This window comes from Crocodylus siamensis, chromosome 3, assembly GCF_052110815.1.
Source record: "Crocodylus siamensis isolate JL-2025a chromosome 3, ASM5211081v1, whole genome shotgun sequence".
Classification (NCBI taxonomy): Eukaryota; Metazoa; Chordata; order Crocodylia; family Crocodylidae; genus Crocodylus; species Crocodylus siamensis.
Window position 1 is genome coordinate 246,944,341 of NC_143397.1, and position 23,351 is coordinate 246,967,691.

General features: G+C 45.0%; 1 protein-coding gene across 1 annotated transcript in view; it reads left to right on the forward strand.

Annotated features, from left to right (window-relative positions):
- Window positions 1-23,351, forward strand: part of TG (thyroglobulin) — a 211,230-nt gene that overhangs the window by 162,302 nt on the left and 25,577 nt on the right. Inside the window, exons 42-43 of the mRNA XM_090037373.1 lie at window positions 14,025-14,189; window positions 15,122-15,289. Coding sequence (XP_089893499.1) covers window positions 14,025-14,189; window positions 15,122-15,289 — 333 coding nt within the window. The remainder of the gene's footprint in view (window positions 1-14,024; window positions 14,190-15,121; window positions 15,290-23,351) is intronic.

Consider the following 23,351-nt stretch of genomic DNA (forward strand, 5'->3'; position numbering starts at 1 on the left):
GAAAGAAGGAAGGCTTGAAGTGTTTTCAACAGATGAGGTTCCTGTTGCAAGTGACTACTTGAGGTCTCAGTGACAATTTTTCTCTATATGCTGAGGAAAATGGCAGGGGGGGTGGGCTTGGGCATGTTACACAATGGTTTGTTTGATCAGATCAGATCAGATCAGATAATCAAATGAACACAAATAATTTGTATTTTAAATCAGTAAAGCACCAACTTCTATTCTTCCCTCCCCCTTACTACATATATCTAATAAAGTTCAACCTCCAAAGCCTGCAGCTTATTTTCCATAAGGTCCTGTTTTTTTTCTGGGTTTGCAGCTAGACAGGCCAGGGTACAAAACTTTGACCATGATCATGATCCTGTCTTAAGCCAGACTAGATCCCAGCATCTTCCTCATTCTCAGCCCTTTGATCCAATCCCTGGCACACCCCTGTTTCAAAGTATTTAATGTAGCCTGCTCAACAGCAGCAGTGAAATAAATAATGTTGACCTGTCTATAAAGCCCCTTCTAATCTCAGAAGGCATCATGCAATGTACTGAATTAAACCTCCTGCTACCTTTATGGCGGTCAATTTTGTCATTTCTGAAGCACTGAGCTATGAAACGACCTGTTCAAAAGTCACTCCTTGAGCCTATGGCAGTTGCATGAGTACAGATGTGCCTAGCTTGCTTGAGAGCCTAGTGCTCTGTTTTGTTTTTGTGCCCTGAGTGTACTCTGGACTGTTGATATGAGTAATCTTATACAGTGGGATTAAAAAAAATTTCTCTCGAATGCAGATGTTGATTGATATGTCGGCCTGAGAATGGCTGCAAGCAAAAGTTCATTGTCAAGCCATGATATTTCATGAAATGGAAAATGTGTAAGGCTAAAAAAGCATAGAAGCTGTTCTGTAGGATTTATTGCAACCAAGGGAGCCTGGTTAAAGTCCCAGGACAGAAGATGTGCCAAAATGTTGAACCACAGTAATTACAGGGGAGTTTTGTGTTTTAATGTGCTCTGCTCACAGTTGTTACCTTGAGGGGAAGGGAAGTTACTGAGAGGCTCAAGGTGGAAGTGGGTTTGCACTGCTGAGCCAACACAAGCTCACAGATCTAGTGCTCTGGGAGACTTGGTTTGACAGCAGCCATTGCTACCTCAGTGCTGCATGATGATTGCTGCCCGTTAAGGTCTAATTCTGGGGACTTGATTGCTTCTCCAAACTGCAGTTCTGTGGCAGGAGGTGCATGGAGTTTTCCTTACTTGAGATAGCCCACAAACAGAAAAATGGTAAGTGCCTAAGCTGCATATGTGCATCTGACAGCTCCACTATCTACTCTGTAACTTTAATTGCACTTTATATAGCTCTCATAATAATTGGCATCTGAAATGAGGAAGGAGGTGAGCTAGTCCTTCAGGACAACTTGGAAGTGAGGTATAATAACTTTAAGTGTATGTAAGCGCATACTCCAGGTAAGTATGTAGCTTGTTTTCAGTCCACTGAAACCCGTCACACTGGACATGTCTACATGAGACGTTTACTGCGGAACTGCCTAATTAGCTCTATCATGCTGGAAAGCAGTGACAAGCAACGGCGCAAGCAACTCAGTCTAGGAGAAATTATAGCATTAGGAACAAAGAGTGCAGAGCACCCCTCTAAATGGGGGCGAGCATCTTGGAAACCAGTGACAAGCAGCAGAACAAGGAACTCAGCCTCAGTCTACATGTGTAACTTTATTAGGCCTAATAAACTCCGCAGTAGGATAGTTCTGGTAAATACAAGTGCTGTCTTGCTACAGAGTTATTTACTGTGCAGCAATGCCCCGGATGGCTGGGGCAAGATGGTGCTTCAATGTGGGAGCTGCCTGCTGGCACTGAAGCACCCTCATGCCCCAGCCATGCCCTCTGCAGCACATTGAGCCAGGTTTGAGCAGCCCTGGGTTGGCAGGCTGACCCCCTAGTTCCCTCTGCCAGCTGGGTTTGCTCTGACCCAGTCTAATGTGCTGCAGTCCCAGACATGCATGCAAAAGTGGCACCCGGTAGCAATAAACTCCAGCACAATATGCACTGGAGTTTATTGCTTCTAATTATCTACACATGTAGATATACCCACCATGTAGCAGTTTGGAGCTGCTGGAGAAACCCCTTAAGGCACAACAAGCTTGGTTTTTATTCATTGTTCTTTGCTTTGTTGGAAAGGGGCCCTGGCATCAGCCTGTTCATTGGAATTGTAGCACTGAGACAGGCAACTTTCATAAAGTTGGACTGAAATGCACATCTGCTTGGCAAAGGAGGGTGTGCTTTTTTCCAAACATGGACAATCTTGGGCCCAACAGAAGCACATTAAAAGAAAATCAGATTAATTCTTGGTGGAGAAAGTTATGGACTATTGATTGCTAATGCTTTGCTGATAGGCAAGGGCTTTCCACCTCTGCAACCATGGTAGTGCTAATGTAGTGTCCACACAACAGCCTGACAGCATGATTTAAATGGAATAGATGCTGCACGTTCGGCTTGCTGCTCCCCAATCTAAATCAAGGAGTGTTTTGCCATGGGATTCAGTTGGGCTCTGCAAGTCATGCCAGAGGCATTTGTATCCTGTAACTGAAAGCTGCTGACTTGATATCTTAACCAGCAGGCAGTGAGCGAGTCATTTGAGCAGTAGTGTAACAGGGGTGCAGTGGGTGACAGGGGTGTGAGTCCTAGGCCCCAAGTGTAAGGGGTTGCTGGTGATGGAAGTTAGAGTGGCACTTAGGAAGGGGCATGGGGTTGTTGTGGCACCCGGGGACAGGAAGACCAGCGAGGGGGAGCAGTCTGGGGTTGGGGCAGTTGGGAGGGATCGGCTGTCAGGGCAGATCCTGGGTGAAGGGTCAGGGTGCAGGAGTCAGGACTGCCTTAAGGGTACCGTACATGCTGCCGAATTCAGTGTTGCTGTGTCCTGGGGGTGATGGGATTCAGTGGCACAGGGGAGTGTTAGCTCCCTGGCTGTTGGCAGCACCAACGCTTCCTCCCAAGACAGCAGCGGTGTCTCCCATGGGGCTATTGCCCCTCCTGCTCTTCAGACATCTGAGCTATCCACAGCAGATGCTTTCATATCTCTGCCCTGCTGTTCTTCCCTCTGACTCTCCTTGCCACACAGATCTACCACTGTTCCCAGTAGTCTTGCTTCTTCCATGCAGCCTCCTGTATCTGAAGTGATTCTTCTGAGCTCATGCACAAGAGCCTTCATCCTTTGCACATCTTGAAGTCTCATGCCAGCTTTGCTGGGAATCTGGAAAACCTTACCATTATTTTTTCCAGGGAAAAGCAAATGCTACTCAACTGCCGTACTTTAAACATGATAATAAGGCTGCACCCTCCAAATTTCAGACTTCCTAGGCCACTGAAAACTAGAAGGTATATGGGAAGCGAGTCGGGTGGCCATTTGTCTGATTTTATAGAGGACAGCCCGGTTTTCTGCTACTCTGTCCTCTTGATACGAAACCGGACGCCTTTATGTCAGGCTGGTGGAAGTCTGCAGAAGAAAATAAAGGACATAAAGGCATGGTTACTATCAAGAGGACGGAGTAGTAGAAAACTGGGCTTTCTTCTATAAAACCAGATGAATGGCCACCCTAGAAGAGAGGCAGGGGACTGCTCAGCCTGGACAGACTGTATAAATACTCTGCCCTTAGCATCTGCTCTTTTTCACTGTGAGAGAGAGGGTATCAGCTAGATGGATCCATGATCTGATCCAGTATGACATTTTTTGTACTCTTCCCTGCAAATAGCACCTCCTTCTACAAGCTGTGTCCGGCTGTAAGCTCCATGACCTGCAACATGATACCTCTAGGGACTATGCAGAGCATCCCTCCAGAATGGGGGAACGTCTCCTGGAAAGTAGTGACAAGCAACTCGGTCTCAGCTCTTAGAGTGACACTGTGGCAGAAGGGACATAATGCAGCTCTGGGCCATTTAAACAGGAGAGCTGTGAGTACACAGCATTGGCAAGACTGCTGTGAGAGCACTGTGTACAGTCGTGGCATGGACGTTTTAGCAGAGGCTGGGATTTTGGAGAAGGAGCAGGAAAGAGCCATGAAAATTATTTGAAAACAATACCAGCAGTGAGAGACCAAAAAAGCAAGCTAACTTTAGTTCATCAGCCAGCAGACTGAGAGGCAATTGCCTTGCAGTGAGAGGACCTTCCTGGGGAGAGAAGGGAACTCAAAATGGGCTCTCTAGTTCAGTGGAGAAGGATGTAATGAGAGCCGGAGACTGGAAGGTAAAGCCAAACAAATTGAGATTAGAATCAAAGCACATATATTTTTTTTAACACTGAGAGTGATTTACCATTTGCACAAGCCACCAAGGGAAATATTTGTTTTTTCCGTCTCTTCATGTCTGCCAATCTAGGCAGAGGCACACAAAAGTTACCGTGAGGTAAGTTTGGGTACGAATGAACGGTGTCAGTTGTTCTGTGGCGACAGCCCGCGCGCACACTCTTACCCTGTGGTCAATGTGGGGTAGCTTCCTCTTCAATGAACCTATCTTGCTTTAATCATGGGGTAAGGTTGTGCATGTGTGCAGGCACTGCAGAGAGTAGCTGAGGTGCTATAAATTCATAGCATAGCTTACAACTTGGTAACAAGTTTGGGTACCCACATTCCCAGCGCACCCGCCTGGAACATGCACTTGAGCCAAATGCAAGTGCCGCCTTAGTACAGCAGAAGTGGACTGGCTGAAATGAAAGGGTCTGCGATATCCAGAGCTGACTTGATGATTGAATAGACTGCCACTGTAGTGTCCACGTGCTCGATGCACCCGAGTCTGGAAAGTGCATAGATTTCTGTGAGCACCACCATTAATGCATCATAAGGCTGTCATTATTGTTATGAACTGTCTTTGATGCTGCCTGGTCAGATGGAAATGTGGGCCATGTCATTAGCCTGAGCACTTATTAGAGATATCCCCGTCTTGCCTTTGGGGTTATTGCTGTTGATGTGCACAGTGCCCTTTCCGGATAAGAAGGATTCTGTCCTGTTGTACCCATCCAGGACGACTCTATTACACATGTATTGAAGGGCACAGCTTTGCCCTTGAAGGATTACCAGTTCGAAACTAAGCCAAAAACAAAAGGAGAACATCATGATGAATAAAGGCACCTGGGACAGAGGATGTAGAGAGCTTGGCAGTAGAGCTGCTCCACCAGTTTCTGGTTTGTAGCTTGCTGTGGGATCAACAATGAAAGACTTTGCAGAAGTGAGTATTCAGCATAAACGTGATGAAGAAAGAAGTGGTTTGGCATTGGCGGTCTGTTCCCCTTATCCTGCATGGTCTCCTTTACAGTAATTAGCCTTTACTATTTTTACTGGAGTAGCATAGAAAGCCCTCAACACACACCAAGGCATTATGATACGTACTTCACAAACACAGAACAGAAAAGCCAGTCTGTCTCCAAGTACTTCCAATCTAAGGGATGGCTTTTATTCTACGTACTGTATTACGCACCCATGTGCAATCTTATTCCACCCCACTCAGGTCCCTGGAAACTCATTAATGCATGAATTAATGTCATCTTAGCATAAGACTAAATGGAAAAAAAGCAGTAAAGAAGAGAAGGACCTGCCCTCCTTTTGTATTAACAGTTTTTCAGGGACTCAGCAGGCTGGAATAGGATGACACTTAGGCGCCAAATAGGTAAAATAGGATCTGGCCCTGAGCGGCTCACATAATGCCACCTTTTCAATGAAACGGTCATTCATTAAAGTTGCACAATGCTCATTATAATTCTTCCTTCTGTTCCTGTAAGCTGGAAAGATGCAATATCAGTACACAGGCTTGCTCAACCCAAATCTCTCAGTTTGTTCTCAGTTGTTCACAACCCAGTTTTGAAATGAGGTTAACAAGAGGTCTGATAGTTTTTCTTGGGGCATGGTGAGTCACCTCCGAGAAGACTGTCAGAGAGGAGCCATGAATGATTTCATGTCCCAGCTAAGGCCTATTTTGAGGGGATTTAAGCAGGAAACAGGCTTTGGAGTCGTCTTCTCCACAGAGACAATGCTGCAAACTCTCAAGATATTATTACAAATCTCACGGTATTTTCTTTGAAGACCCATCTCCTGGAACCATATGAATATGAGATCAGTGTCCTAAAAATATTAGCAAAGCAACATCAACTCAAGTGACTTAAAAACCCATAACACAAATTACAAAAAGAGCCCCAAGTTATTTTTAAGCCAGTGATGTATAGTGCCTGATTCATTGATAGTGTCACAGATGATGATTCATGATTTTATAACACTTTTGGTTGGGAGTACTGTGAATTTTGGGCAGTGCGAATAAGGAATTATTTTGCCCCTTCTGGATCTGTCCAAACAGGTCCATTTTCTTTTCAAGCTAATATCCACTTTGTCCCCGGTTACAGCAGATACTCAGACAACGATATGATCGTTCCTATAGTGAAGGTGACTAAGAAAAATGCAGGCTTTTCTTCTCCTGTGGTTTTTTCCCCCTCTGTGTCCTGGCCTTGCATACCAGTGTGGGCGTATTATTTAAAAAATATTGCTGTTGAATATGAGAGCCGTTTGCTGAAATTAAGAGGAACTTTGTTCTGAGTAGTGTCCAGGTTCTGCTTTCACACATTTGTTCCTGAGGCCAGCTGATGAGGAAGCAATGAGCTCAAACGGTGGTGTGAATGTACAAAAACAAGGAACTTGTACAATTTTACTTGTCTAAGTCATGTTAATAGGAACCTCAACATTTTTTCCCCCCGGATCCTGGCAGAAATTTCAGAGGGAGGGGAAATAACGCTATTGCTTTTTAAACATTTTTTGAGTCCTCTGCCGACCAACCCCCAGCCACCACCACCACCAAAAAAGCTAGTGGTTGTCAAATCTAAGGCACAGGACTGGATCTTATAGACATTTTAAAGCTAAAGCGCAAGACTTGCTTCCTGAATACAAACATTATCACAAAAAGCAGATCGAGGAAGTGGCCACTGCCATGGAAAAGAACACAACAGGAACTCCTGCGCCTGTTGCAAAACTGCTGCTGCTAGAAGGAAGAGCAAAAATGCGACAAGAAAGGGACTCCAAAGTAACTCTTGCCCCCACCCCCAAAACACTTCTGAATGCTGTGAAGCCCCCAGACATCCTTGGGAAAGCTTGAATTTTTTTCTGACTTGCATAGCTTGTGTCTCTCTCTGACCTCAGCTGGCCACATTCCTCCCTCTGAGAAAAAAATGGTGTAGCTGTTTCACCTCGCTGCAAAAGTTTCCTGCAGCTTGACTCACTACTTTTGCTTTTATAGCAAAAGTTATATGCAGTCACTTTTGCTTTTCTAGACCTGATACAGCAAAGAAATGGAACATGTGCTTTGAAATCAATGGGGTTACCCAGTGGCTCCAAAAAGGCATGTAATGAAAGTGCTGTACTGGACCACAGTGAACTTGGAAGCAGTAGGTGTTACTGGAGTTCTGAGAATATACTGAAGTTTAGGCCCATGTAGGAGCGAGCAGGTCCACTTTAATTAGAGTACTAGTTCTGATCCCTCTGAAATTGTAGTAGATTCTGTTGATTTACCCCAGATGATGATTTAGTCCATTCTTTTCCCACTAAATTAGTTTCTTTCTAGTCCTCCTTAGAAGTTGGCAAGATTGAAGACGAACATCAGGAAATTCAGTAAAGTCAGATGTTTGACAACCATTCTATTTTTTATGGAAAGGTCCAGACCTTTGAGTAGAAAAATCCCTCAAAAAGTCACCCCATTTCACATGGGGTTGAAACAGGTGGATCCAGGAGGCTGCAGCTGCAACCTGCTTTGATTCCTTGTCCACCCAAAGTTTAAAACAAACTGCCTGGCAGTGGTTGCGGCATTTCTATTCAGGCGGCACTGAGGGAGTTGTTATGGCTCATTATAATCTACCTGATTCTTTCTAAACTCTTCTTTCCACATCTGTTAATAACCTCATCTCTTCTTTAATGACCTTGATGTCCCCTTAATCAAGCTCTCCTCCTGGTAATGTAGCTCCTACCATGTGGCCCTGCAGAATGTTTTTGACTCTAACTAAAAACATTAACTCAGGTGTGGAAATATTAACTTAGGTGGACATTAAGTGAGCTGTGGAAATAACTTTCAGTGAAATACTGGATGTGCTGTCAAGATGCCCAAGTTTCCTTTTATAAATCTGAAAAGGAGATGCACATTTAATTCTAATGACTACACAAGTAATGAACAGCATATTGTCCTTTTTTTGCTTGTTACATTTGTATGCATAGTATATGAAATAGTAAATTAGCACATATTTTAGTAGAGTAATATTTGTTTTTTCTTTGGCCTTAAACTGAATAATATAACCTCAGGCCCCTAGCACATTAGTACTACTTGTATTTTCTTTTTAACTGGATGATGCACCACAGTATCTATAGCTCCCTTTTCAAAAGCCTAGAATTGCCCCTGTCAATCTCCTAGTATTGTGGCACTTAATAGGAGACTCAGGTTCAGTCCCCTATTTCCTCCTAATTTAGTCTTTCACATTCTAAGGGAGGACTTTCATTGCAAAGGTGTCATCTGTTCTTGCATGGGTCTCTCCCATTGGAGCTGTTTCTGTTAACAACTAAATATTCATTAGGTATGAAAGAGAGAGATACGGCTTGACTACAGCCAAATGCTTGTGGCAGTCATTTGACATGTGGAAAAGCCAGATTCAAAACCTTGCTCCAATGAATAGTTGCATTTAAATCAGGGCAGACCTTGGTTTAAAACAGGACCAACAGGGACTTGAACCTGGGACTTCCATATCCTGGTAAAATACCCTAACCGCTGGATTACAAACTCTTCTGGGTTGAGTCTCTTGCACTTTTTCTTTCCCTTTTCTCCACCACCACCAGAAATTCCATCCAAGGCCTGGGAAACCTTTTTGACAAGCTTTTTTCAAAAATATTACATTTGAACAGTGTTGATTTTGATGGACTGACATTTTCCAATGAAAACCCCCAGTACTTAACCAGTTCTATTACTCAGGGACAACAAGAAGAGAAACCATCAGAAGAATGGGTCATGACTGAAACAGTTGTTGCATTTAATTATCACAACTGGGTGCAACCACAGGAGGTCCAGCTCACGTTTTCAAGTTTGTTTACAATGCATGTTTTGCAGGAGTGAATCTCCAACCATGTGGACATGGCAATGTGACAGAGTGAGGGGCTGTTCTAATCAGTAAAAGTTGCCTTGTTGGGAGAGGGTCTTCACTTTTACTCTTTGAATTCCTCCAAATCAGAATGTTCAGGTACATTAAGCAATTAACTAGAGGCGATGCTCCGAAACCAGTCCTTCGATGGACCTGAATTTTTAACACTCAGTGGCTTGGATGTTTGGCTTCCTGGGGACAATTAGCAGTGGGACCCCTTGTGTCGCTGCTACTTTTCCCCAGGGAACATCTGTGCCATGCGCCCCAGCAGCCTTACCTAGGGGTCTCCTGGGGTGCAGCAGTGGCAATCCTGCCACTCAGAGCCTGGTTGGCAGCCAGAGCATGGTGCATGCTGTCTCTGTGTGTGTTGCTTTGCTTTTTTTTTTTTTTTGCATGCTTTTTTTAAGCCCTGGACATTCATGGGTCAACAACCCCCCCTCCCCCCCCCCCCCCCGTGCTGTTACCTTACAGAGTGAAAAACAGCTTAATATGTGGTATGTGGCACTGCAGACGTGTCTGGGGCACCACATACCACACGGCCATGCTCGTCTGGACGTGGCTAGCCGGTGCATCTACACGTGTAATTAACATGTAGCAGCTGCAGAGTGGCCCAACATAGCATCTTGCCCCCCAGGGACGACAGGCAGAGCAAGCACCACAGCCCCAGAGTGCCTGATGGCCTTGGTGCCTTCCACTCCAGTTTATTGCTACATGTTAATTACTCCACAGTTCATGCCAGAATTTATTGCTTCTGGTTGGAGCATTTCTTTGTGCGCCCTGGACCACAGCACATTAAGCCTGGGTGGAGCAGCCCTGGCTGGCAGGAGGCCTGGGGGGTTAGACTGCTAGCCTAGAGCTGCTCTGCCCCGGCTCAACATGCTGTGGAGGGGCTGGTTGGGGCATGAAGGTGCTGCAGGGCAGAACTAGCTGGCAGGCAGTCACAGTCCACACACGCATTTTAGCACACTTAGCTACTCCACTGTAGAATAGTGCTCGTCAGGCAGTACTATCCTACAATGTAGTAAATTAATTTAATGTGCCATAATATGATCACACATGTAGACAATGACACTTTACTGTGGAGCAAATTAATCAGCTCCTCAGTAAAGTGCAAGTGTAGATGCACCCAGCTGTGTTTAGATGGCCTTCATCTTTCTATCTATTCTCCAGCAGTAAGCAGCACTTTGCAAAAATGGGTACTAGACAGTTGCCTCATTTTACAGATTGGGAAAGTGGAACACAGAGAAGTTGCCAAACTTGCTCATAATCGCAAACAGCACAGTTCTGAGTGTGCCAGGCACTTTCTGTGAGATGCCGAGCACACTCAACTCTAAGCAGGGGAAAATGGTGCCAATATTAGGTACAATACAGCCATGCAGTCAGTTGTAAGGCCAGGCACTTTGCTTCTCTCAGATGGCTCTATGAGTCTCTGTTCTTGCTAGAACACTGGAGGGAGAATGCTCTAACTTGCACTTGCTAGAGATAGTGAAAGTGTGATATTGCTCTGGTATTAGTCTGTGCTGAGTCTGTAGGGATGGAGGAGCAGGAGTATACATTGCAAATTTTACACCTACTACAAGCTCCTCCACTGGAGGCAGTGAAGCCACCCATTCCTTCCTTTGCAGTACCCAAGGAGGTCAACATGCTAGAGGATCTAGCTCTTCTGGTGCTTTTCATTCACAGATGTCACAGTGCTTGACAGTCACCATTGAATCAAGGTTCACCAGTCCTATATTGGGGTAAGGTATTACTACCTAGCTAATTGCCTCTCTAAGAACACAGCTAGTCCATCCAAACTGGGCACCCAGGACTCCTTGATGTCCCTGTCCTCCCACAGGGATCATACTCCTTCTGGAGTGGACTCTGCTGTGCCAACAAAGGTACACCCTTGAAACTTAGTTTAATAGTTTCTAGGGTTGGAAGGGACCTGAGCAGACCATCTAGTCCGACCCCCTGCCATGGCAGGAAAGAGTACTGGGGTCAAATGACCCCAGCAAGATGTTCATCTAACCTCCTCTTAAACACCCCCAGGGTAGGAGCCTGCACCACTCACTTCTCTTGGAAGCTGGTTCCAGGTCCTAGCTGCCCTGACCGTGAAGTAGCGCCTCCTGATGTCTAACCTAAACCTACCCTCTGCCAGCTTGTGACCGTTATTCCTGGTCACTCCTGGCGGTGCTCGGGGGAACAGTGACTCCCCCAGTGCCTGCTGGTCCCCCCTGACTAGTTTATAACAGGCCACAAGATCCCCCCTCAGCCTTCTCTTGTGGAGGCTGAACAGGTTCAGGTCCCATAGCCTCTCCTCATAGGGCCTGCCCTGTTGTCCCCTGATCATACGAGTGGCCTCCTCTGGACCCACTCCATGCTGTCCACATCCCTCTTGAAGTGCGGCGCCCAGAACTGGATGCTGTACTCCAGCTGCGGCCTGACCAGTGCCACATAGAGGGGGAGGATCACCTCCCTGGACCTGCTCGAGATGCATCTGTGGATGCATGCCAAGGTGCAGTTGGCCTTCCTGACTGCCTCCCCATGCTGCTGGCCCATGTTCATCTTGGAGTCAATGATGACCCCCAGATCCTTTTCCGCCTCTGTGCTGACAAGAGGGGAGTTCCCCAACCTGTAGGTATGGTGCCGGTTGTTCCTCCCCAGGTGCATCACCTTGCACTTGTCTGTGTTGAAACCCATCCTATTCTCGTCCGCCCACCCTTGTAACCTGTCTAGGTCTGATTGTAGCCTGTTGCATCCTTCCAGTGTGCCCACGTCCCCCCACATCTTAGTGTCATCAGCAAATTTGAACAGGGTGCTTTTTACCCCCTCGTCCAAATTGCTGATGAAGATGTTGAACAGTGCGGACCCGAGGACCGAGCCCTCCAGAACCCCACTGCCCACGTCCTTCCAGGTTGAGAAGGACCCATCCACCACCACCCTCTGGTGCGGCCCTCCACCCAGTTGGCGACCCATTTGACTGTGTGGGTGTCTACACCACAGCCCCCAGTTTCTTAATGAGAATGGGGTGAGAGACTGCCTTCCGGCAGTCCAGGAGGACTATATCCACTGCTACCCCTGCATCTAATGATCTGGTGATCTGATCGTAAAAGGCCACCAGGTTGGTCTGACTTAGAGCCTTCCTTTTGCTTAGCTACAGCAGCCTTGCAGCTCAGCCATAAATTAATGAATAAATGACTATTCTTTCTTTCTAAATCACATTTTTTTTCTTTTAACTGATTCAACAAAAGAGAAAAATCCTTCAGAAGCATAGTAAAATAGGCCCAGTGGGAGTTATACATGTAGTGAGCTTGTACAACTGGCTCAACATCCAAACAATAATGTCTTTCTAATTATATTTGGAAGCTGATTGCCTCAGTCATCACAACCAATAGGTACTTGCTTAGACGGGCAGAAATGGGCAAGGCTGTTTTTAACTCCTCAGTGCAGTTGTTAGAGAACTAGTATTTGGTGCCATCAGATTAAAAATCAGTTTTGACATGAGTTTATTTTTTTCTTTGCTCAGTGTTTGTGTTTTTCTGTTCAAGGTTTTGCATTTAATTTCTTTTATACTGCAAACAGCTAATCAGTTGAGGAGATCAGATTCACTCATATGCTTATATCATGTATCTTGGGGTTTTTTGCTGCTTTTTTTTTTTTTGAAGACGGAAAAGCATCTGTGAAGTTATTATTATAAACTGATCTATGTTTGGAAATTAGTCACTTGAACTATGTCACAGCTCTTCCAGCCATGCTGTTCTAGGTTAGATGTTATCAGATTATGCTAATATACCTGCATTTGAAATAGGTGGCTTACTCAACAGCACTGGACCATCTTTTCCTAGCTGTGAGAAGTTGAGGCGGGAAGCATGGAAATGAGGTGTGTGCGACGGGGAGAGTGCAGTACCATGACCATGGGGTTAAAGCCAGGAACTCCTGGGTTCTGATCTTTCCTCTGGTCTTATAGTTGCTCTGGCTAATTGATTCAAAGATTAAGTATACTTTGAAGAGCAATGTTAAAATTCCACATTCACTGTAGCACGGTATCTTCCAGGTCAAGTTCTCAACTGTAAAGGGATATTTTTTCCCAGCCAGTTGTTAGTTCTCTGCATGAACTTTGAAAGTATAGGCTTGGCTTCCTTTCTGTTCATAATATCAGCATCAGCATCACTGGGATTAGTCTTGGGACTCATCATTGCTCTCTCTGAACTTTTGCTATCCCTAGAGTGCTAAGAAATATAGGAGACAGACTTAACAGGAAGACTAGTTTGGTTTTAAGTCCCAAGGGGCAGGAAGTGTGACCACTTGTCTGTTGTTACAGTGTCAAGCAAAATGGGGCCTCAGTTTTGGTCACTGCCTTCAGTCACCTCCAAAAGACAAATGACAGTAATTACTTTGTGATATAAGTTCAGCAAAAGTCATAGCCATTGCAAATCACATGGGCGTGAATATTATTCTAGGAACACTGGACTGGAAGGGGCCTCCTGTTCAGTCCCCAGTTACAGGCAATCACAACACACAGACTTTTTCCTACCCTGGCCAAACCCCATCCTAAATGTAGTGTTTTGTCCCTTCTGTTGGGAGACTTCAAGAACCTTAGTCCTTTAGTGGCTAACTTGCAGAATGAATTTATCCGTGGCCTACTTAGATCCATTTGTTTTTGTCCTTTCACTTGAATACTATTTTCCCTGGGTTTATTTCTCTGGACGTGTCAGGATATAAATTGAATACATAAATAAATAAACCTGTGCTCTAATCACTGGATCTCACTGGTCCTCTTGCAAAGTCAAGTTCTTGTTCAGTGCCTGAGCACTTTTTTATGTTGGATTTTTTAGCATGCACTGAGGAAGCGCATATCTACATGATCAGCTAAGTGAGAGCCTGTTTTCTTTTCTAGGGAGGCTCTGCTTTTTCTCCAGTGTCAGTGATTAGTAAGAAGACAGCCCAAAACCAAGCGATGGTTCTGGCTAATGAATTAGGATGCCCTTCATCCAGCAGTGAGAAAACCATAACCTGCCTTCGTCAGCTGCCTGCCAGCGTGCTCAACGATGCTCAGACTAAGGTACAGCAAAATATGTGTCCATCTGTATTGTAGGTGGGAAATAGAGGTAGCACTGCAGGAACTTGCAAGCAGAATCGTAAAAGACTGTTGGTCTGATCCTCAGTGTTTGTAAATCAGCATTCACTTCAGTGCATCAGTGACTTCAGTTTCACTTTGACTATGGAAATGTGCCCCCGGCTGGGTTTAGATCTGCAACCAGAGTTATGTAGACAAGATCTAATGTCAGTGGGAATCATGTGCCTAGCTGTCTGCAGAAGCAGCAGGGTGAAATGATGCCTGTGCTTTTCTTTTCAGTGGAAGTATTGATGCTTACAGAAGGTGCTGTACTGACCACTTGGAGGGTGGGGTTCTTCCTACATGGGGGAGCAGAGGCTTCAGTAACAAGTTCCCCGGTTCACAACCCAGCACTAGGCCTCATCCCCAAGCCAAATGTGACACCTCTAGGACCAAAAGGTCCCAGTTCATGTCAGCTGTGATTTTCAGTTACTTTATAGGGGGAACTTGTCCTCTCTGAGACCATCAGCCCAGTGATTTGTTCTAGGGAGGCAGCTGAGCAAACATTAGTCAGATGGGAACAGCCTTCAGTTATTCTCAGTCTGGCCAGACACTCGCTACTGAGCTTCCCTCTATCCCAGTACCAGTCCCTTGAGAGAGCTAGTTTGGATGAGAACACGGATCCCATTTAATGGCATGTTTGCAATAGATTTCAAAGGCAGCAGAGAGTGGTTATCAATGGCCACTTTTGAAAAGCGCACATATAGTTTAACTTTATTAGAAAATGTTAAGAGCAAGAATGACAAGTCCACAAAGGAAATACAGAGTGCCTGAGCAAGGGAATAATGTAAGAGGGATGGGGATGAGGAAGGGAACACAACTAGGTTACATAGGTACAATGTTAGTTGTCTAAGCCAGTTGTTCTCTCTCCAATATAGCTCTTAGCCATCAGTGGGCCATTTCAGTATTGGGGTCCAGTGGTTGATGGCATCTACCTTCAGGAGCCTTTGGCTGCAGCCCTGCAGCGAACTCGACTTAAGAAGGTGGATCTGCTAATTGGAACTGCTCAACAAGATGGGCTAATCAGCAGAGCGAAAGCAATTAAGGTAGGTTGAGTTTTACTATATGAGAAAATTCTTAGCTGTTAAAGCACTTCAGTAAATATTAACGATAAAGTCAATGTGTGGCAGCAGCAAGACAGATACTCTGGCTTTCTTAGTTCTTGAATTGTGCTCCATAAAAATACACGTGTGTGTTGTCCCACAAGAAGTTTGGTTTTCAGTAGCCAGTGAAATCGCACTCTTGGTGTAACAGTGTAATGATACTGTTAGTTGAAGGAAGAGGCAAAATGCACAAAAGTCAGTGGCTGGTTTAGACTGTATTTGGCACATACCAATACATCTAGGTCTCTCAAAAGCATGTTAATATAAAATGTTCCTTCTCTACGTTACTGCCAAGGAAATACTATAATATTCAGTGGACAATTGGCATGATCCAGGATAGGAATGGGCCCAAGTCAACCCCTGCATCCTGATCCTTCTGAATTTCTTAGAGGATTTAGACTCTAATGGCAACTATGGGTCCAAATTTCATAGGTTATTTCTTTCTTTCACTCCTCTCTTCTGTCTCTGTGCCTGAGTTGATGAACTGATTGATTTTCTCTATCATTGCCTGTGCTTTTCTGTTGTGTGAACCCACCTGCCTATTGCAAGGATTCCTCTAAATTAGAATTGCTTATGAATAAGAAGCAGACACATGAGCTAGGATCAGAGTCATAAGGGTTATCAGAACACAGGCCTATCACCAGCAGGGGTCAGGAATAAATCATTCTATATGATAATGTGGAATTATAATAATTTGTAATAACGCTAATAGTTTTACTACAGGGCTTTTGTGTCTTTTCTGAAGCAACTGGCACTGGTCATGGTAGGGGCAGCATACCTCCAATTGTTCCTTTCCATCAGGCAATTCTCTGTTCTTGTACCCTATTGAAATACTTGTGTGAAAAATCCTGCCCTTTATGCTTTCTCTCTGCTACCTTTATGCCACATATAATTCCCCTGTAATGAATGCATGTATTTACATCTATGAGCACTTATCCAGCAGACCAGCATATACTAAAGCAATCAGCGAAAACAATAAACTAAAACTGAGGGCATGGGCATTTTGGCAAGTTACTCTAAGATAACCAAGGGCAAGGATTTGCAGCACGTGAACCACTCTGTAGTTACTGCCCTTGTACATGCTCTTACCCTGTGGTCAGTGGAAGCTAGCCAGTAAGGGCCTTGTTTCATGGTAAGTTTAGGACTCTTCTGGAGCTCTGAACACCTAGACTGGCGACACGTTAACACCTTTAAGTGTCTCAAAGCACTCATTATTTGCTTAAAGTTATGCCACTCCAGGGCAGGATCATCTCTAATCTGCCTAATTTTGCTCCTGTTCCATTACCATACGGCTACTTCCCCACAGCTGTTCCACCCAAGTTGAAGTCCTCCAGCATCCCAGGATGCAGTGGCCCCTCCTGAGTCAGGGTGAGTAGGGACACTGGGTTGCAGGGGGGGCAGTCATAGTGCCTCACCCTCCCCGGGGACATCAGGCAGACCAAGCGTCACAGCTCCAGAGTGCCTGATGGCCTCAGTGCCTTCCACCACTGCCCAGACCAGCTCACTGCTCCCACCACCAGCAGCATGAGGGGAGTGAGCTCCAGAAAAAAGGATTGCGCCCCTCAGAGTTCAAGCAGCAAGCTGGGCTGGGTGGTGGCGAGAGGGACTGACAACGCTGACCTTGTTTGCACTAAGAAACATTTTACATAGGCTCCTAGTCCTGCCCCTGCTCACCAAGCCTGTAGTGGCAAGTCACAGCTGTGCAGGTGAGGGACAGTCCCAGTTTCATAAGAGGTTTTTTTTGCCATAGGGTGTGATTGTTTCATGAAGCTGATCAACACTAAGCCAATTAACATTCGTGCAGTTTACAGCATAAGGTGTAACAAAGCTCTAATTTACCTTGCAGTGATTTGGCTTAGCACAGACCAGTTTAACTTCAGCATCAGTGTAACTCCTGTTGGAAATGTGACGGCACTCTATAGTAACGGTACGAAACATCAAAACTTGCTGCCACGGGGCCCAGTGTTAAAATATGCTCTGGACATTACTGCAGAATACTGAGATTATTTATTTATTTTACCAAGGAAGCTAAAAGAAAGGAAAATTTTAAGCTAGGATGGCAATAAAGTAGGAAATGCTCCTTATTTACAAAAGGTTAGTTTACTTTTTTATAGGAGGCCAGGTACCACTTCATTCTCACTTGCAAGATGGAGGGCTGGTCCAGCAGCGAGGGCACATGCCTGGGTTTTGCAAGACATTCAGTCTGGCAATGTCATGTGCACTCCTTGAACCCAGTCTGTTTAATTTCTGCTCTGTGGGAACTGCCCAGATCAGAGCTGTGGTGCTTCTAGGTTGCTGACTCTGAAGCAGGCCCAGGGACCCTAAAAGCCCCAAATGAGCAGCCTCGAGGCAGCCTGCCTGGTGAGATTCTAGGGTTGTTTGCTGTGCAGGCAGAAGTGCAAGAAAACAATAATCTCACCCCTCCCCCAGGTGCCTGTGGTACAACATATGGAGCATCCAGACTGCCAGGAGTAATAGCAGGGTTTAATGGGAACCTCTTGAAATAGTGTCTGATTATGATTCTGAATAAGGATGTGGTTGCCAGATTAGTTCCCTTTCAGCTCCCTTTTTGATTGTTTCAAATGCCACATTTTCCTTTCGGATCCTTCACAATGGATTAAAAGGAAAGCAAGCGGCATGTGATAGTAACCCTGCCATCAGTAGATAATGATCTCTGCTGTGGCAAGGCGATGAACGTGGATAACCCTGCCCAAGTCATGTGATGGGGACATGGAAATGAAATTCTGTGTCATTTTCTTCCTCCTGTTCATCATGTCATTAGCACAGACGATGAATGAAATTCCACTGTGTTTTCTGAGAAGACGTGCCACAAAGACCGATGACTGAAAAGTGCTAGTTGATACTGATTTCATTGGAAAAGCAGAGCATCTGCGACTGAGAGTCTGAGAGTTGCACAGAGCTTAAGCTGCTAGGATAAGAAATTAAATACTCCTCTTCACTTTTCCATTAGAATAGTTATTACTGAAGCTGGTGCCCAGAGCCCCTGTCAGTCACAAGGACAGGCCCTTCTTCAGAGAGTTTGCAGCCCGTGTTTCAGATATTCCCTCTTCCTTACTTAGCCTGTCTTCATGCTTTTTGCCAATAATCACTGGTTATTGTCGTCCTCATTTACTCTGTTTCTGCCTCCCTAGGTTTTTTGAAACACTGTGAATCCTCATGCATCTCAGCCACTTAAATGCCTTATTACAAAGCAGCTGAAAAGCCAAAGGTTTCTGGATTCATACATGCTTCCTCAGCACATAGTGTCTTCATTACTGCAAAATCCTCTCATTTTCTCCTTCCTGGAGAAGTTTGAAAAATGGCTGTTTATGCTGATCCTTATAACCCATGCACTTTGCTGTATCTCAGCCCTGACGATGGGTGTAAAAAACCTGCCCATGAAGTCCAGTGTGGGCCACATAATCAACTCATGGTGTCAGCAGAGCTTAGCCTAAATCTGTGTGGGTGTGGATGGGGACCCGGAGTATTTTCCTTCTCCTGCAGCATATCATGAGGAGTCTTTGCCCTATCCCACTCCTCTCTTCTCCTCCTATATCAGATCTGAGATTGGGCTTCTCTTTGAAGAAGATGTAGAAGAGGGGGCAGAGGGGAAGCTCCCCAGTCTTGCTTGGCAGGAAATCTAGTCTAGTGGGTGGGTCACTGGACTGGATTCAAAGACTTGGGTTCAGCCCTTAACTCTGTCTTGAGGGTTTGTTTTTTTTAAACAGACTTGTCCCTTGGATAGTACTCAGAGTGCAGACATCTACAGACACGTGGTAGTGGCAGTGCTTTTTGCCAATAGCATCTAGAATGGGCTGAGTTCTTTCAAAACCAGAGAAGGAAGTGTGGTTCACCGTTTTGAAGGGCTCAGTGTAGAGAGTAGATTTTGACTGTTTTGACAAACATGAAAGTGAGGTCTTTCCAAGTGCACTGCTTTAGTTTGGGTTAAGGTCAGGGCATAGGGGTGGAGGTCAGATACTGTGCCCCCCTCCTTTTGAGCCAGGAGACTGGAAGAGGAAGAGGAGACATCGAACTGTGGCTCCATTCACCCCCAGGCATTGCCTTCTAGCCAAAAAGCATTCTCATAAGGCTGAAATAACCTACCCCTCCCTCTAGCGGAGTAAGGCATAGTAAGAACCAGTGGCTACAAGTTAAAGCTAGGTAAATTCACATTAGAGAGAAGGCGCACATGTTTAACACTGAGGGTGATTAGCCAAAAGAACAGGGCCTTAAAATCTTCAGATCAAGACTGGAAAGTTTGCTTTATTCACACAAAAGTGACTGGGCTCAGTACACAGAAAACTGAGTGGAAATTCTGTGGCTTATGACATCCAGCATGTCAGACTAGATACTCGAATATATTCATCTAACTTGACGTAATTTGAGAGAGTCCAGAGGAGAGCCATGTGCATGATCAGATGGCAAGAGAACAGGCCTTGTGAGGAGAAGCTGAGAGCTACAGGACTCTTCAACCTGGAGAAGCGCAGGCTCACGGGGGACCTGGTGGCTGACTATAAGTACAGGAGGGGTGTGCATCAGGAACACCGGTTCACAAAGGATGACAAGATCCAGTGGTCACAAACTCTTCCAAGACTGTTTTAGGCTGGACATAAGGAAAAACTTCTTTACTGTCCGAGCTCCTGAGGCCTGGAATAGACTCCCTGCACAGGTGATGCAAGCACCTACTCTGGACTCTTAAGAAATGTTTGGATGCTTATTTTGCTGGGATCCTTTGACCCCATCTGACTTCCTGCCCCTTGGGTAGGGGCTGAACCCAATGATCTTGCAAGGTCCCTTCCAGCCCTAATGTCTGTGAAATCTATGAACTCATACAGTGTGTGTGTGTGTGGGTGTGTGTGCGTGCGCACATGTGCACCTTGTATTTAGTACAGGGTAGGCAGTATATAGATTGCACAAAGGGATGGAGAAGTGGGACTTCAGAGACTATCTAAGTAGTTGACAAAAAACTGAGTTTTCTCTAAGTTTTCTTTACTCAACTGATTCACCCTTACCTCGTCCAAGCCCCGGGTGTTGTACACACCCCAGAGGCAGTGGGTCGATGAATGGCAGGAAAGTGAAGGGTTTTATGCTTTTATTCCATCCCTATAATTTGATCTCTGCAGGCAAGCTCTTGCACCTACAGATCATCCTGTCAAGTCAGTGGGACTTCTAAAGGGACACAGCTTCTCACCTTCATGGAACAGATCCCAGGATTGTGGCCTCAGTTTGTAGCTATAATGACTTGGGTCAGGGGGGGGGAAAACCTACTGTTAAGCTCCGTGCATAAGAAGGATGGACTGTTCAATTCTCACTCGTTATTTTCCCTCTTAACTATTTGGAATCAATAGCAAGGCTGTGCTGAGCCTCTCGTCCTGTGGCTAGCAGTTTCCTTAGGAGTCTCTTGTGGGGAGGGCCTTGATCAAAAACCATTTAAAAGTCTAAAATACCCATGTTTACTGGTCCCTCCCCCCTATCCTCTTTGTTCAAGTGTTAATTCTTAACACTACTGTAATGCATTAGAAAGGTACCATTTAACCTTACAGAGGATGTGAGCCTTACCATATGTTACTAATTTAGTATTTTAATAGCACATTGGTCTAGATTCACTTACACATACTAATTGCTGTACTTCGGCACTTTAAAAAAACTGTAAACCGAGCTTAATCAGCTATGTTTATGAGTACCTTGTGTAAAGTGGCAAACCACTGAATCTTGCCCAGGATCTCTAATGATTTTCTCACCTCCTTGTTAGTAATGCTGAAGAAAAGCCCACGGGGCCTTCACTCGGTCACCCCTTGGGAGTTAGCAGAACGCAGACAATTTGGCACAGGCTACAGCTGTGTCTATCGATCTGGTAGAGTCTACTCCAGTTGTTCTCAAACTTCTATTGCAAAGAGCTCAGCAAGACCACAAGAAGTCAGAATGTTTTTGACAAGTGGATTCCTATTAAAATCGCTGGGTTTATTTTGTGAATCACGTAGCTATCTGTGTGGTGCCACAGTCCCCCGGTCTGTTATGTCATGTGCTTTTTGGGAAGTGTTTCCTCATAGAGCTGGTCTGACATTTCTGATGAGAACTGGTCATGTTGGAGGACACTCATGAAACCGTCTCAATTTTAATAGAATTTTCATAAGAAATCATCAATTCATTTCCAGAAACGTGGGGATTTTTGTGTTTTTGTTTTTGTTTTGTTTTTTAGGTAAGTATTGAAACAAACATTTCTTTTAAACTCCTTTTGGCTTATACAGGAATATCCAGTGTTTAGATTATGGTATGTTTAGATCAAATCAGCACACAAAAGCAATCTTTTGGAATATTTTCTTATCGGGGGAAAATTCCCAAAGTGGGATGAAGCTGTATTTTCAAAATAGAGGAACTTTCCCACAGATGGAAATCCCATTTTTCTTCCAACTCTCATTTCTACATGGCTAGCTGGCTCAGCAGATCATGACTTGATCTGACTCGCAAGAAAGTACCCAACTTGAATCCAGACCATAGTGACGTGCTTTCAGTTTCTTGCAGAAAAATGCACTTGTACTTACGTGCACATGTTGCATTTGTGTGTGCAAGTGGATAGTTTTATAGTAAAGCATGCTTGAATTTTTCCATTTTCCCTGTACAGATGCCCCTTTCCAGATGCAAATCATGTGTCCTTATTTGCTAATGGATGTATGACTAAAGTTTCCATTGGGTGATTATTTTCACTTCCCAGATGTTGGTGGAAATAAGATGACAGCTTTCAGAACAGCTGCCTAACACACTTAGTCTTGAGCAGCCAAAGACTAATGGGATGAAATGCAGATAACAGTGGAAATGTCTAAAGAAGCGGAAGGTGCTGCTTTTAGAGGCTGTATTACAGGAACTAAGGATGCATATATTGGCTGAATTACTGCTCTTGTGGGTTGTACTTGTTCATGTGAATGCATGAGATAACTATACGTTTAGGAAACCTTAATTTCCCCCCCATGAATTGGTAGCAAATGAGATGGCAGCAAATATAAGAATAAAAGAGAAACAGAGGGGAAAATACCACTTTTTTCTGAGTGTACATCCTGTCCTCCAGACATGTTGTCTTTAGATTCTGAACTCTTCAGAGCAGAGACACCTTCTGTAAAATCAATCCTAGTAAGAGATTATTGGTACTATCTAAACACTTGTGACGCACACAATCTTAGGCCACGTTCACATGAGCATGGACCTTTGTTTCCCCAGGGACAAGAAGCGGCGGCATACCTTGAGCCTTGAGGAACACTTGTCACGTGTCCTCTGGCACGTGGCAGGTTACCCCAGGTAGGGGAGGGGAGGCTAGGGCCAGCCCGATGCTGACCCCAGCAGCCTTATCTGGGGGCCTCCTGGGGCTGCAGCAGTGGTGATCCTGCCCCTTGGAGCCTGGTCAGCAGCCAGAGTGTGGCTCCAGCCAGCCAGGCTCCAGTTTTGGGTGGTGCATGTTACCTCTGTGTGTGTCACTCTGCTTTTGTGTATGTGGGGAGATCCCAGGGTCGAAAAAGCCCTCCAAGCTGCTACCTTGAAGCATGGAGAACAGCTGAATGTGCAATATGTGGCACCATGGATGTGTCTGCGGCACCGCATGCCGCACAGGCGCTCTAATATGGACATGGCCTTAGAGTATATAAACACCAAGAAGGAAGAAAACATTGTGATTAAAATACCCCACTGACTTCCATCCACCCATGTTTTTATGGTGTTGTCCATCTGTAAAGCCACGGCAGAAATGAGATGAAATGAAAAAAAAAAAGAGTTAACACTGAATACCAGGAAAGTTGCTCCTTGGAGGGGCCCAGCTCTAGTAAAGCTGAGCAGGACAGAACAATAGAATGATTTCTATGGACAGTCACATGCAGGTGCCAGGAGGGGCGTAACTTTGATGCTTCTTTTTCCATCACTAATTTCTGTGACTTTTGGAAAAGCAATTATTCCTTCTGCAGCTTTTTGCACTTTCCGTACAAGGCTGCAGAAAGAGATTTCCTAGCTGTTTGATAAAAAC